Source organism: Nelusetta ayraudi, unplaced genomic scaffold, assembly GCF_046127955.1.
Source record: "Nelusetta ayraudi isolate G7.1 ecotype Tasmania unplaced genomic scaffold, CSIRO-AGI_Nayr_v1 ptg000063l, whole genome shotgun sequence".
NCBI classification, from domain to species: Eukaryota; Metazoa; Chordata; class Actinopteri; order Tetraodontiformes; family Monacanthidae; genus Nelusetta; species Nelusetta ayraudi.
In genome coordinates, this window is record NW_027466113.1 from 5,175,177 (window position 1) to 5,190,603 (window position 15,427).

Sequence of the window (15,427 nt, forward strand, 5' to 3'; positions counted from 1 at the left end):
GTTTTTTTTGCGTCTGTCTTGTGACCTCAAACTTGGATCTGCGGTATTTCCAAGAGTTCCATTTCCGGTTCTGTTTTCAAGATGCAGTCGCAGCCGGCTTCCTGGACCGGCTTGGAAATCTCCTCGTCCACGTGGCACATTGGCACTGCAGTGTGCGGTTTAGGCCGAGGGTAGCCTGAGAGGAGCAGACGGGCAGGGAGTGGTTTTTTATGGCTAGCATATGATCGTTGTTTGAGTAAGCAAGTGATGGTGCTGTGATGCTCTGCATAAACTCCTGTCTGTATCTAGCTGTATGTTTTTTTCACTCACCGTACTTCAGTGAACCGATCCAGCGTAGAATTATTTTGTTCTTTATGACGACGACAGCGGCAAATATCACAATTACAGCAAGCGGCAGACTGATCAGGTACCATGTGGCATCTGTGCAAATGAGCAATAAAAAAAAAAAAAACTTAAAAAAAAAAAATAGAAAGCTAAACATCCTCAGGGAAAGAATTACAGACTGTTTTTAAATTAGCTCTTTTTTCTCTGGGGGCTTCTCATGGTGCTGCTGTGGACCATTGTAATGACTGCAGGGACTAAAGGAGACAAAAAAGTTGCAAAGGAACTAAGCTCAACAACAATAAGGTCAGAAAATCTGGGATTATGTCCAGAATATAACCTTAAATCAGATGCTACATGTGGAGACAGCAAGAGTGCCATGCTGCAGTGCCACAATAAACAAAAGTAGCAATTTATAAGACTGCTATGAATCTGATGTTGCATCCTGCTGCTGGAGGCTCAGCTGGTGCTCCAGTCTGGCATTTGTTTAATGCACCTTTTGGCTGATAAGCTTCATCCAAATTTCAACTCAGAACAATTCCTACCGGGAAACATCTGGTTCACCAGGTTTCTGGATCAGCAACACAAGGCTGCAAACTGGCAACCTCCCAGATGTGGTTAGAAGCACAAACGGTTTTCCCTCCCACCGTACACACCGTACACAAGGTGTCGTGAAAGAAACCAGAAAGGTCAAAGATATTGCCGGTCACATCCTCCGTGACCTTATTTTGGTGTTTTCCCACGGTAATGTTTTTTCTCCTGCATGCAACTATTCTTTTACCCCCAAACACTCAAACCAGGTTGCTAATTCTGAAGCACGGGGCCTCACCATCAAAAAACACTTTATTTTCTTTTTCTGCTGAGACGAGGGAATAGGCAGCCTCCTACCTGGGCTTGTCAACGTGGTGGGTGTGAGTGTGGTAGCGATGGTGGTGGTAGGTATCGGCAGGCACTGCACACAGGGCAGGGCTTTGCATTTGTAGCCGGGTTTACACTTGCACACCGCATTATGGGTGGCGTTGCAGGGTGACAAATACTCCATGTTTGCTGTAAATAAAAAAAAAAGAGAGGGAGAGAGAGAGTGAGAGAGAGAGAGAGAGAGAGAGAGAGAGAAAGAGAGAGAGAGAGAGCCAAGAGGAGAATGAGCATCTTTAAAAGAAACAAACTGAATCAGAATTCTGAATATGAAGCCAAAGTTTGGGTTTAGTGTGCATGCACACAGTTGATTGCTGAATGGGAAATGACTCACAAGGTAGTCTGGTAATGAATCTGGTTCTCCACTCATTTCTCAACTTTGATGCCTTTTTTTTCTTTAGAGTTGGTTCCAAGCTGAATTTCACTCTGATAAGACATTTTTTTTTCTTGTGAACAAATGCTTATCAAGCGTATTTTTTTTAGTCTTAGTCTACAAATGTAACCAAACAAGCCCCCACAGTCATCGCACAACACTCGGTGTGCTAAGCAACACTTCATAACGGTACAACAAACCATCACACATCAGAGGGGGTCTTCATTCAAAGCAAGCTTTTAATCTTAGTCGCAAGATGTTGTCCGGGAAGCTGTGTGTAAATGAGGAGAGCAATCTAGACATACTGAAAACCTCAGTGTTTACTGCTCGCCTCCAATTCTCAGTGACCAGGTTATCAACGACAACAGTCAACACAATTTCGTTTTAATGTAAAAGCTTGGTGAGACGTGTGGGTCGACCGCTTTCCGCCAATAAAAATTTCCACTTCCGTTAACTGAATTAAAGCCCCTGGATGTGCACCAAACAGGAGGTCTTTGACATTTCTGACGCCCACCTTCTTCTCCTCAGCCCTGACTGACAACAGGGCCAAGGATGAAACTGTGAGAAGGTTGAATTGAAACGTGCAAAAAAAAAAAAAAAAAAAAAAAAGTAAGCAGAGCATCGTGTAAAAAGTTGAACTCTGCAAAAAATAAAATGTTCCCTTCTGTGCCGTCTGCACTTTGCCGTCTGCAGTGACATTTAAAAATAAGCATACCCATGTGTTTCTGCTCACCTGTGGCAGGGCAGAGACCTGACTAATAACATAGGACATGACATTTATGATCTTTCATCTCTTTCCACTGTTTACCATTTTTGTGCGTTTCTGTCTCTTTTTCCACAGACATGACGATGGTCTACTTCTCATGCTTGCCAGCGACAGCTCTGCCGCCTAAATACGAGCCTGCGCTGCAGAATCCCACCAAAACAGGAAAGGAGCCCCCCTCACCGCACTACACCCATATCTCTCTCTGAGTGTATCCCACCATGACAAACAGATGAGGAAATCCCCTCACAATACATGACCTTAACTGCGTATCTGACAAATTCTCTGAAATCGTGATCTGTAGACTGTGGCTGAGTAACAACTGAAAAAAGTCGACGTGTGTTCTTGTGCGCTAACTGGACTCAGCCGGTGGTCAGGCCTGCAAAAAAAGCCGATGGGGACGCTTGGGCTCGCGTCATACGTGCGAAGCGAGCACGAGCACGCAATTCACGTACAGAGGTGATAAACAGGGGCCGCAGCAGAGGGCTGGCGTTGTCGTGTGCGTGATATGAGTGATGTGCTTCTCCACATCACTCGGCGTTTTCAGAAACTTTTTAACCCCTAGAGTGACCTCTTTTTGACTAGGTTATAAAATGTGTTTTCATATTATTAGTGTACAGACACTTCTCCACAGAGAGACAGCCCACACTGGCTATAACAATAGAACAAGCTGGTTTAGCAGAAGAAGCCGTTAAATCTTAACTCATCAAAGACGGCCGTCAAAAGGGTTATCATGAAACCGGTTATACTCAGGGGTCTGGAAAAAAGGGAATGCCGGTGCACTTGGTGCAGTCTGTCTGAGGGAAGTTTTGAAAGGACTCACTTCTTCTGCAGTTTTCACAGCTGAGGCAGGAGAAATCCGTGTTGTAGGTCGGTCTGTACATCTCGTCCTCGCAGTTTTTGCACTTATATTTACATTCTTTTTCGTTGCGGCCGTTCAGATGAGTACCTGAAATGCACAGATAGATCCACAGTCAACCTGCAACCTGCGACGGGGCTGAAGAGAGAGAGAGAAAAAAATGGAACAAAATTCGTTGACGTCACCGAACCTGGCGGGCACTTGTTGCAGCACGACTTGGGGACCAGCAGCGGCCATTCGTACTGGGTGTCTTTGCAGGCGAGGGCTGCCACGGAGGAGGACAGCGGCAGACCGCAGAGGAGAGTCAGGGCTAAATAGCACAGCAGCTGCATCTGGGATGAAAGAAGGGTGGAGGAAGAAAGAGGTGGAGGATGAACATGAGAGGTTGAGGAGGAGGAGGAGGAAGAGGAGGAGGCGGTGAAGGAGGTGAAAGGTTAGTTTGTTAAAAATATGAAAGACTGTCTGTCCAATGTCTAACAAAATATTTTTTGGGGACTCTGACACTCATTTTAAAATGAAAGGCACAAGAGAGAGACTCAAACCTTTTACATATTATCAGCAGAAAAGATAAAACCCAAACGTACGAGAGGGAAGTCATTGGCGCAGCTGGAGAAGATTCAACAGGAGTGAATGGCAAAGGTAGTTAGAACTTACCATAAAGGAGAAGACGAGCCTAGATGTCACCCGGGACCCTCTCAGTGTGAGACTGAGCAGGCCACCAGAAGTGTGTCAGGGTAGTATTCATAAATTGACAATGATGACTCAAACTGAAAACTGCACATTTTACTGGTGTCTTTGAAATGTCTCAGCCCTGCTCAGGCATGCCTCTCGTCGCCCTGACCCCTGGCTCAGCAAGAAACGTGCCATCCTCTCAGCCCCCACTCTTTTTCCACATACACTGCCGAAATTCTCGTTTTATCCAAAATCGATCTTCGTTTCAGAAAACAATATAATTGACCCGACCCCTGTGTCTTCCCGTGTTACGATTGGCTCTTACACCTTCATTGTTTTCTCATTCTTACAGAGAGCAATTGAGGAAAAAGAAAATAGAATATGAAAACATCTTCCAAAGTATGACGTTTGAGTCAAAACGCTGCTCTTTAACATTACAAAATGCAGGCGGGGTGGAGGGAGAAATTTTCTGAACATGGCCAAACGCAAAGATGAAGCACAAAAGCCCTTTAAGATAAAGCAGCTTTTGAAAACAGAAACAATAAACAACAATTATACAGTTCAAAAACTCCTATGAGAATTATTGCACTTTTTGCACTTTAATTGTGCACGTGTTTAACAAGTGTCGTCATCGGAAGAAAGAATCCCCCCAAATCCTGAGTATGTTGCCTTTGTCTTGGCAGTGTGGAACAGATATTTTATAAAGCAGGTTGCTTGTAAAATTGACAACTATGACCATCAGATGGTACCGATATACTTCTTTCTTCATTTGTATGTTGACATTAATACTTGCCTTTGATGCATTCAAACACCAAAAAAAAAATGTACTTCCCCCTACTTTTTTCAGTATTTATCAAATGCCCCCTGCTCAGTGGCCAAAATGCAAAAGAAAATTCCTGTGTATCTCTATATCATATTTTTTGTAATTTGGAGAAAAGCAAGTCAAGAACAGCTGTACGCTCTGCTAATCATGCTAACCTCAGAAAACAACAATAAGGTCAGACCTGAGTCAGAGGTTGACATGAACCTGACAGGCATGTATGGTTGTTGTTGGGTTTTTTTTAAACACTTAAGCCAAATTTTAAGCGGCTGAAGGATTGATAAATGACGTCTGTGAGGAAATAATGTCAAGTCGAGGTGTGGCAGGAAGTTTTAGTGGGACAGAGGTGCCCTTTGGGCACATTGGAAGACTTTGTTGCCATGCTGTCTCAGATGAATGCAGGAACAGGTACTGCCTGTAAAATATGAGATTATCAAGCAGATTGTTTCATGTTCAGGGAAGTGCTTGTTTATGTAAGATAGCTAAAAGGTGGTAATCACATACATAGGACCTGAACTAGTCAAAAACTAAAGACTTAAGACAAGTGGTACATTGCCCAATTAGGCACTCTCTTATTGATAGAATTTTCCAAATCCTAGAGGGTTAAGGGTAATCTCACTTTCAATTTGTGACCCAGAAACCATCGAACACAAAGAAATGTAGCAGGGGAAAGTTCACACGATTTTTTTTAAAGCTTTGTTTCACTTTGAAAATATCTTCATTTTGTCCGTCCGTGCAAGTCTCTTTTGTTTCCCCCAGGTTTCCTACACAACTTGTGTCCCCTTGGAAGCTATTAAGAAAACTAAATAGCTTCCTGTTCAGGAAACCAAACAGCTTCCTGTTTAGTTTCTTGCTATCGTCCCGGCTGTGAGGAAGCTAATTGGGAATAGTAACGTCCCAAAAGCATTACTAGGTCACCAGGATTGTGCAGATTTAGAGAATACTCTGGACTGGAAGCAAGAGTTCCACAACCTTGATAACACTGTGTAACAGAGGACAAAGCTACGGTCTTCCTTATATTTTTTTTTAAGTCTTTATTTCTGACTGTTCATCAGCAAAGCTGTACGGCCACTAACTATTGCCTTACTTTCGATGAAAAACAAGCAAAATGTTATTGATGGGAATAAATGCTGGAATCGTTTAATTATTGACAAACAATGTCTGTCTGTTCACATGGAAAACTAAACGTGAGGCATTTACAACCTTCTACACAATCTTAGGAAATATGAGAATAACATGACATAACAATCTTCCCTTCTCTGGTCAAACTTTGTGTATAGCAGCTTGAGCTGTATAATCAAGGAAATGCTGGCGCTGTCTGGTAGCTCATTACGGGGTAAGAGGGTGTTGTTAACTCTTCTTGCCAAAGTCTACTTGAGCAATTCCTTGAAGTGATCATGTGACTCAGCCCTTTCCCGTTTGGGCCCGCCCCCTAGCTGGCTGGCTGGCTGGCTCGTGAGTTCCATCGAGGGGGAACGACTGGCGGGGCCGTCGCGCGTTTCGATGACGGACAATTCATCCGTACACGACTAAAGTTGAACAAAAGTTACACGCAACGTCGACGCCGAATGGACTATTTTTTTTTTCAAGGGCTTCTTTCTCCGGGCTGCGACTGACCAGGTAAGAAAGGGGGGGGGGGGGGGGGTGGAAAAGAAAAGAAAAGAAAAGTAAGAACCTCCGGAGGTAGCGAGAGCGAGTGGTGAAGCTGAATCGAAACCAGGGCCGATAAGAATCGAAAACAGTCGCGCTGACTTGAGTTGAGTTGAGGCCGAGTCGTTTGTGACGAGAGGCCACCTCAAGGCGAACTTGGCTGTCAGTGTGGTTCGCTGTCAGCTCTGCACACGTGAAGCCGTTGACTGTTTTTCGAACAAGGGAGCTCCGACGGTTCCCTAGAAGTTCTACGTTATTAGTCGACGGGGAAGTGTGTGGTAGGATGTGTGTAGCGTGGGAGGAAGGTTTAGTGGGCCCGCGTCAATATTGTGCTCTGACATTAGTCCTGCGACTTACACTTACACTTTTCATTTAATTAAACCCTTCGCTTGCTTTTTCACTGGCCACCCATTTTTTTTTATAAATTGTTTTTTATAGCCCTGAAACTATACAAACAAATGTGTTACCGCCGCTTGTTTTTCAATGTATACATTTGTTCTTAATTTGGGTGCAAGGAGACGACATAGAGCTCGATATTTGCCAGATATGATCGGTCCGAAATCTAAACCCTCGCGCGCAACATATTGGTAATTGTGGCAAAGGTCAACGTTTGATTGAGGTTGTAGATATCCTAATTCTGGAAGACGTCTTACTTCAAGTCCCACACATCGACAAGATCTCAGATTGTAGTTCTATGTGCTGAGCCATGCTCAGAGCAGATTCTCAGCATGTGCCATCATATTTATTAGGTGTGTTGTTGTTGTTGTTGTTGTTGTTTTTTAAACTTTCAGTTTTTTCTATTTCCCAGGAATAACTTTTTAACACTTAACCTTTGTCAGACTGTGTTTTTTTTTCCTTGCTTTTAGTGGCATGCCAAAGTCTCAAAGTTTCTCAGTCGTGAGAAATCTGATTGTACATCTCAAAGGCTACGATGAGTAATCATATATAAATAATAAACAGAGACTATTCAAAGTCGTCTGCAGACAACATGTTTTCCTAGAGCTAAATGTTAATATTTAGCTCTAGCTAAACACACACATCATGTCTGGACCAACACAGTGAAGACGGAGAAGATTATTTTTGTAAACAGCTTGTCAACAACTGCGTAGCATGAGAAACTTTTGCCAGCTGGCGGTGGTCACTGAAAGATGCGTCACAGGGCCATTTTAACATGACAAAACATTGGTCTTGATTTTTTTTTTATTATTATTATTCTATCTTGCAGGTGGGCTCAGATGGACTGAAGTAAACCAATGAAAATGGAGGGAGGAGTTCACAGACGAAGATGGAATAAAAACGCTTCTCTCAGCACTGTTGTGCTCTTTCTGGTAAATGGATTTTAAAAAAAATCATGAGGATGTAAACACTAAATGATGATGAAACAAAGCTGTCTATACTTTAATAGATACTGACATAACTTTGCATTTTATGTCGCAGTGCATCTTCCCAGCTGCAGTTTCATCAGTATCACCATGCCTCTATGCACAATACTTCAGCAACGACAAGATTTGCTGCCAAAAATGCTTCCCAGGTACCAAACAATTCCAATCATTCCCAATTAGATTTGTCTGTCACGCAAAGAAGTTTCCCTTTAAAATTGATTGTACTGGAAGATCAAAATTGCAGCAACATTTAAGATGTAGTTCAAATAAAAGGTAGCAGATAGTTCAGTTTGTAAAAAAAATTAGCTGACCGTGTGAAGCAGAGATTGTACAATGTCTTGGTTCATTTTCGTCCTCCGTGAGGTCTACTTGCTCGCTGAAGATACTCGTTGTTATTTCTAGGTTACAGACTCGTAAAGGACTGCGATACATTGGGTAACTCCACCCTGTGCAAAGCGTGCCCCGCTGGCCAGTACAGGGATGAAATCAACTACGCTCCACAATGCCGAGGCTGCTCCGTCTGCAAAGGTAGAACAACGTGACTTCCTTTGACCTCAGCCATCAACTCCTCCACAATCTGGCTGTAAATTAAAGCGTGTTTTCTTTTTTTCTTTTTCTTTTTTTGTGTCACCAGCTAATGAGGAACTGGTCTCCAAATGTGAAATTCAGAAGAACACTGTTTGTCGCTGTAAGAAGGGTTATTACAAATTTCTCTTCAACTCGGTCGACTACGAGTGTCGCGCTTGTAAAAGATGTGGACAACAGGAAAAAGTAGCAGAGGATTGTAAGTTTTCCATCAGACGATATGAGAAACCACGCAAGAATCCTCAGCTTGTAGATATATTTGATGCCGTATTTGTGTGTCGCATTGTATTTGATGTGTTTGCACAATGTTCACAGGTACACCGGAGAAAAACACTGTGTGTGCGTGCAAAGACAGTTTCCACAGAGTGAAGAACCAGTGTGAACCCTACAACAAGTGAGTTTAGTCATGCACACAAACACATAAAGGTCCCCGTTCTGCTTTGTTTTGGCTCGAGTTAAAAATGCCAATGAGGAAGTTTTTTTTTTTTTTTTTTTTTTTGTTGAATTGAAACTTCCAAGCCACATCTGACTCTGCGCAGTGTTTCCATCTTTTGGCAAGAAAAGAAGGGAAGTTAAACCGAAGTCTTTTAGGTGACAGTGTCTTGCCGTTTGGAACTTGATATGAGTCACAAAAATTTAGTTTTAAAAATGTTATATTTGACTGAGCCTTGTCTGATTAGACGGTACACCTCTGTGAATGAGCGTTTCAAAGTTAATTACCATGAATAAACAGATATCCAAAGGCAAGCAATGGGACTTATTCCAGAGGTGTAGTGTTGAAGTGTTTAATGGACAAGAAATGGCTCAGAGCAACATTGCCACCAACACCGTACAGTTTCCAGTGTAATGACGTTGCTTTACACAGTGGCGACACATCGCCGCTTCAGGTTTTGACACACTGCCGTTCGTCAAACTTTGCGTGTGAATCAGTAATGTCAGCCACTTCCTCTTAGGCAAGCTACTTCCTCCCCACTTATGTGAAACGTGCTTGCTCCTCTCTTCCCCACAGTTGCACTGCCAGCTGTGAACTTTACTGTGTTGTCCTGAAAAGCAAAGGTGAGCACAAAGAGTTTTGGCGATCAGCCGCCTTTTATGTGAAATAATTGACTTGATGTACTGGACCTTAATGACACAAGAGCTCCTTGACAATAAAGCCAAATGTCTTGACTGCCTCCTGGTGGTCGGCTATAGTAAAGTACTGTTATAATAGAGTTTGTAATTTTGTTATGATTTGTGAGATTTGTGATTGGTGAGTAGATCTGCAGAAATAGAAAGAAATTAGTGTCAAATGTTTTTCCTTGGAAACTTTAAAACACACTTTCATTTGTTCTTTTTAGGTGAGCCTGGGCACTGCAAGGAAAACACTATTTCCACCATCTGTGTCGTCGTCGTCGTCTTCGTCTTCGTCGTTGCGTTACTGCTGGTTGCTGTCATCACCCACAAGCTGACTGAACATTTTGTCCGGAAGAAGCTACTGGAATCACTCAGCCAATCATCGGACAGCACCCCCGACCCGTGCTTGGTAGACCCTTTTTTTCTGTTAATTGTTTTGCCAGCGTTTGCACTGTCTGCCGTAAATAAAAACCTCTGTGTTCTTGATTTATAGCAGGTCCTGATCGAATATCAGGAGCCCTTAAATAATCTCAGCACGAAAGGCGATCCCCCGGGTCCACTGATTGAGAATGAGCAGCCGTCTAAACTGCCTGACTGCGTCCCCTTGGAAATCAAGAGTGAGTCACATTTACACAGTAGTGCAACAGATTATTTGGAGCGATGACTCAAGCAAGTCAAACTGACCTCTCCTCTTCCTCTGAACCCCCCAGTCTCTGAACTGATCTACAAGGTGCTGGATCTGGTGCCCGTGCTGCAGGTCAAGCAGCTGGTGCGCTGCCTGGGTGTGAAGGACACGGACATCGAGCAAGCGGAGCTGGATCACAGGTCCTGCCGGGAGGCCCACTACCAGATGCTGCGGATCTGGGCCGAGAGAGGCGTCCTAGGAGGCGGACTGCTGCACTGCTCTTTTCTGCAAGAGTTGCTGGGTGAACTGCGCAAAATGCACCTGGAGAATGCCGCAGAAGAAATTGAGATAAACTACTTGTGTCAGTAGACCGTAGACAAAGTGCAACCATGAGCTGAGGAAACCAAGTATTGTCGTCTGCGTGGTGGTGGGTGCTGTCGCTGAGGTGTTTTCCACGTCACGGCCAAGTCAGTCCTCTGTGGAGTCGTCGTGCATCAAGTGGTTGCAGCCGCCCAGAAGAGGAATTCTTCACTGATTTCGCAACAGAATGAAATGAACTCGTCATTTGACATCGGAGCAACAACCTTCATTCACTTTGTGTGCGCAGAGTTGGCTTGGCCGAGCTGGGTAAAGCAAAGTTGGTGGCTTTAACACTCACTTTGTATCGCTCATGGTCAAGGGAACTTTTTTTAATTGTTCACGAGGAGTAAGCTTGAGAGAAGAAAGCAACCAAGCCAAAGTTAGGATTTCCTCCATTGTACTCATCATGCTAAGCTAAACTAGAGTCATCTGTTCAAACAGTATATACATATTTTTTAAAGTACATTTCAAAGAATGTCTTCTGATGTTTTCTGGTATTCATTTTATTTTAAGAAACTGATGACTGTTTGCTCATTTTCAGTTTTAGTGGCTGCATCATATGAGGATCATTTTTGAAGATCGCTGCTCTTGAACGTTGAGTTGACTTTGTCAGACAATCACATGGTGCAAACGTCCTCTTCCAGCCTTTTTTTCTTCCTTCTTTTTTATATTTAATTGTTTGAATCAGTTTTATGGCAAGGCTCAGAGTTGACTGGTGATGTTTCTTCACTGGCTTTTTAATCTGCTATACCAAATCCTCGTTTCAGCAGAAACACAGCAAAACAAAGAAGGGGAAGTTCATTGTTCCTTTTTTAAAGACTTGCCTTCTCACAGCCTCACAACATGTTTAGCATTATTCACGACTTTTGGAGCGACCGAGACACACCTTGTCTCGGTTTGCCTCAGCCGAGGAGTTTTTTGTTTTTTTTTTCTTTCTTTTTTCTTTTTAAAAAAAAAATATATGACCAGTCTCAACGTGCAGATGGAGATTATAATCTCTCGCTGTCAGACAGACGGGTGACGCATCCTTCCAAAGAATTTTTCTGTTTGTTTGTTTTTTGTAAATCTTTAATTTACAGAGCGAGAGAGAGAGAGTGCACCGGGAAGCAATGCGGAACGATGATGGCCAGTGTGTGTGTTTGGAGGGGAGGGGGGGAGTGATTTTTCTAAATAAATGTGTCTTATGAAAGTGCTCAAGTTGTGCCATAAATTTGTCTGGAAGCTCAAGAGAGTGAATCAGGTGGCGGGGTTGTGTTTGAATCTTAAATGAACACCTTATCATTGACTTAAAGAGTAGCTAAAAACACATTTTCTGACACTGTGATTAACCATTATTGTGGCAGTCACAAAAATGCTGTTCCCTCCAAATGGGAAGTTATTTCATTCTGATGCAATCTAAATCTAAAATCTAGCTTTCTGCTTGTTTTATTTTATCTTATTCTATTTGGTTTGGTCTTTTAAAAATTTTTTATTTTTATTTTATTTATTTTTTTGGGCCACGTCCCCGTGAGTCACTCCACCACATTGTTGTGCGTTTTAATAACCCATCAGACACAAACATCAATGACGTTCCTTCTGCAGGGTCACAAGAAGAAAACGCCATCATTTCCCTGCCGTTTAGTTTGCGCCGACTCAAGAAGTCTTCGCTTCTAGACTGCTTCCTTGATGTTATCAACAAGGAAGAGGTTCTCACAGCTCAAGAGATCAGTCACCACCTCCACAGAGCTAAAAAAAAAAGAAGAAAAAAAAAGAGGGGAAGACCAACACACCAACCAGCTCTGTGCAGTGATTTTCTCTCTCTCTCTTTCCATTTCCCGCTTGCAGAATCCAGTTGTTCTTGTCGGGCCAGTTGCAAAGGGCAGTGGTTTAGGTGAAAGGAAGAGAGGGAGGGACCAATCCAGGCGTAGCATAAGAGTAGGAGGAGAAAGCTAATAGAAACCAAAGATGAGTGAGTGAAACAAAATGGATCCAGCCAAGCCCAGGTAAGGTCTAATATTTTATCTGCCTTTAGCCCAGGTTAAACAAGCCGCCCCTGGTGGAAGGAAAATATGTGAATGTATGTAAATAGTGAGAGACAAAGATTTGGCCCCTGTGTGTGTCCTCACCACACTGAGTCGTATTTGTCTCGCCGTCGGGAGGCACAGATTTCGTCCTGCAGCGACTGTTTTGTTTGCAGCGACCAAACAACCGCAGCGGCTGGTTGAGGTGTTTGGGTTGAGGCCTTACAGCGTCAGCCCAGCCAGTCTGTCCCCATGAAGGCTTGTGCTTGTGTTGGCGAGTCACACAGACTCCGACAAGTAAACAGGTATGACACTGTGATGAAAGCGCATGTGTCGACTCCTTTGATGTCCCAGACCGATTAGTGCGCCATGCCTGTCTGCGCTCAGCGTCTGCAGTCTCGGCAGCGACTGGCTGTGTGAGAAGAGCTCAGGATGACCAGCCAGGATGCTGGAGCATCAGTGAGGAACGTAATGAATGAAGGCTCTCAGTCATCCAGGTTGTCTCATCCGAGGCCGAGGGGAAACTTCTTCCAGATCGCAACAACGAGTCCAGTGGCCTCAACTTCACCCCCATTGACAGTGGATAGGGAAACCTTTTTTTTTTTTTATCCGTAAAAGCTTCTCTGGCCAGTTCCTCCTCTGTGCAAACCGCACGACTGGTCGTGGGGAGTCGTGAGAACTGGTGGTGGATGGTCACATGGTTGCAAAAACGGATGAGTAACCGGAGCTGCAGTCAGGCGAACACGCCGCTGTCCCGAGCTATTGAGTCTGTCAGCAGCAGCAGCAGTGATTTACTGTGTCTCTCATAGAGTGTCGTGACCTGACTGACTGACTCCTGGTATTTTCTCACCGTGTGTGTGTGTGTGTGTGTGTGTGTGTGTGTGTGTGTGTTTCACAGGTTTTGTTTTTCTCAGTTGATCTCCGACATAGAAGCCTCCAATTTAAAATAATGATATTTGTTGATGGTCGATATGGTGGTGCAGTGCTGAGCGCTGTTGCCTCACAGAAAGAAGGTCTAAGGGTTCAATTCCGGGCTTTTCTGTGTGGAGGCTGCATGTTCTCTCCGGCTTCCTCCTACATTCCAAAAGCATGCATGTGAGGTGAATTGGAAACTAAGTTGTCTCTAGGTGTGTGTGTGAGAGCAAGTGGTTGTCTGTCTTTCTATGTTGTTCTGCGATGAACTGGCGACTTGTCCAGGGTGTCAGCTAGGACTGTGCGATTAATCGATTTTAAATCGGATCTATTAGTCAAGATGATGTTAAAAAAAAAAAAGAAGGAAAATCTTCAAATCGATTTTCCTCTTGTATGCTTCCGGGTTGTGAACCTTAATTATACAAAATGTGAAAAGGTTTTAATCAAGATGATAGAAAACCTTTTATTTTTAAAGTGATGTTTGGTGAAAGACAGTTAAGGTTGTCACTTTATCCACAGGGGGATTAATTCCTGTTAGGTTTTATCTAACTAAATATTTGAAAATGTTTATTCCGTTGTCTTTTGTAGTTTTACCAAAAAAATCTAAATCAAAAATCAAGTTTTCAGAGAAAAAAAATCGGGACTTTATTTTTGTCCAAAATCGCCCAGCCCTAGTGTCACCCTATGACAGCTGGGAGAGGCTCCAGCAGACCCCCGCTATCCTGAGTTCAGGAAGAAGCGGGTATTTCAAATAGATGGATGGATATTATTGGGTATTATATTATTACAAAAGCACTGCTAAAGGCGCCGGAGGACGCTTCAAACTGATGATTATGACAACAACATGTCTAGAGGCCACAGGTTTTGTCGAAGAGGAATGTCCCATTCCAGGTGAGGCTCTGTAGAGCTCTGGTGGGAGGCCGGGGTGGCTGAGAGTCCGGGGGGAAGAGGGGGGGGTCGCCACACCGAAACCTCTGTCCCCAAAGGTGGGACAGTTGGAGTGGGGGAGAGAGCAGCGAGCTGGAGGACCTCAGCAAGGCAAAGGAATTGTATGAATGGAGAAGTTCAAACCGGTGCCGGCCAGCCAGACCTGATGCAGGAAGAAGGATTCACTAGTTCTGGAGTCAGTGGAGTCAGTGGAGGTGCGAAACATCAACTGGTTTGGATCATACAAAAAAAATATGACAACAGCAGCAGCCGAGTCCTAGTCCTACTGGAGCCAGGGAGTGGTATCAGTCATGTATCAGTACCCATCATAATGGGCAGAAATTAAGAACAACATGATTGAACAGACACTATTTGAAAAGTTGATTTTGAATTTGAAAACATCCAGGAGTTCCTTAAAATGGGACCTTCAAAATAGTTTAACAATTATTGCTTCTATCAGGCCTGTCATTGCACCATGTCAAGTCAAATCAAGTCAAGTCAAAGTTTATTTATAGAGCACTTTTATAGAACTTTTATAGAACACTTTTATAGAACACGACCTCAGACGAACAAAGTTCACACAAATACATCAATAAATAACAATAAAATACAAGAATTGCACAACAAAGTGTAGTAAAATAGTAAAAGGTCAATTTAAGACCAAGATCTTTCCGCTCCTCTGCATCTTCACACGTCACGTCTTGGTCATGAGAAATCCTGCATGCTTTTCTCCAGCCATGCAAACAGCAGTGGGGGCAACGATTCCCGCAGGCAGGAAGCGGCGGTGCTGCGGTGGAACGGCGTGGACGGGGAAAGGCACAGGGACGTGGACAGCAGGGACTCGGGCGTGTTTGACGGCGTGCCAGTAGGCGCAGAAATATACAATCATCACAGGGCTTCACTGGATAAACACAGGCTCATCACAATGGGCTATCAGGTCAGTGAATTAAGAGTTTTGTACATTTTTGTACCGTCAGTATACATTGCACATTGTTGACGTTTTTCAATGCAGGAATATTTTTGCAATTCTGCTTCAAAGCATTTTAGACATAAAAGTGTTTCAGTCTCTGTCTTTTCCAATTTTTCATTTTTTTTTTTAACCTTCAATATTAAAAGAAAGTGAAGAGAAAAATCCCTCTGAATGATAGAC

General features: G+C 43.5%; 3 protein-coding genes across 5 annotated transcripts in view; 2 read left to right on the top strand and 1 right to left on the bottom strand.

Annotated features, from left to right (window-relative positions):
* Positions 1–513: 513 nt before the first annotated feature.
* LOC142898341 (tumor necrosis factor receptor superfamily member 3-like) lies at positions 514–4,064 on the bottom strand. Its single transcript, XM_076041253.1, has 5 exons — positions 3,886–4,064; positions 3,422–3,563; positions 3,196–3,321; positions 1,210–1,368; positions 514–569 (listed from the first exon to the last, which is right to left on the bottom strand). Exons 1-5 carry the CDS (start codon positions 3,886–3,888, stop codon positions 514–516), a joined length of 486 nt encoding a protein of 161 aa, XP_075897368.1. The 5' UTR covers positions 3,889–4,064.
* Positions 4,065–6,164: 2,100 nt separating this feature from the next.
* tnfrsf1a (tumor necrosis factor receptor superfamily, member 1a) lies at positions 6,165–11,211 on the top strand. Of its 2 annotated transcripts, none has more exons than XM_076040786.1 (10): positions 6,165–6,343; positions 7,599–7,701; positions 7,811–7,904; positions 8,158–8,283; positions 8,390–8,539; positions 8,656–8,734; positions 9,350–9,396; positions 9,678–9,862; positions 9,950–10,070; positions 10,164–11,211. In XM_076040786.1, the coding sequence occupies exons 2-10, from the start codon at positions 7,627–7,629 to the stop codon at positions 10,445–10,447; spliced, it is 1,161 nt and encodes a 386-aa protein (XP_075896901.1). In that variant the 5' UTR covers positions 6,165–6,343; positions 7,599–7,626; the 3' UTR covers positions 10,448–11,211. The 2 variants fall into 2 exon arrangements, with proteins under 2 accessions (XP_075896901.1, XP_075896900.1); XM_076040785.1 differs by having other exon boundaries at positions 6,166–6,343; positions 9,947–10,070.
* An 821-nt stretch (positions 11,212–12,032) lies between these two features.
* Positions 12,033–15,427, top strand: part of plekhg6 (pleckstrin homology domain containing, family G (with RhoGef domain) member 6) — a 39,428-nt gene continuing 36,033 nt past the window's right edge. For both annotated transcript variants that reach the window (XR_012928547.1, XM_076041023.1), the window contains exons 1-2: positions 12,033–12,420; positions 15,013–15,214. Coding sequence is in view for 1 of the 2 variants with exons in the window: in XM_076041023.1 (XP_075897138.1) it covers positions 12,401–12,420; positions 15,013–15,214 (222 nt within the window). In the remaining variant the exon portion in view is untranslated. The remainder of the gene's footprint in view (positions 12,421–15,012; positions 15,215–15,427) is intronic.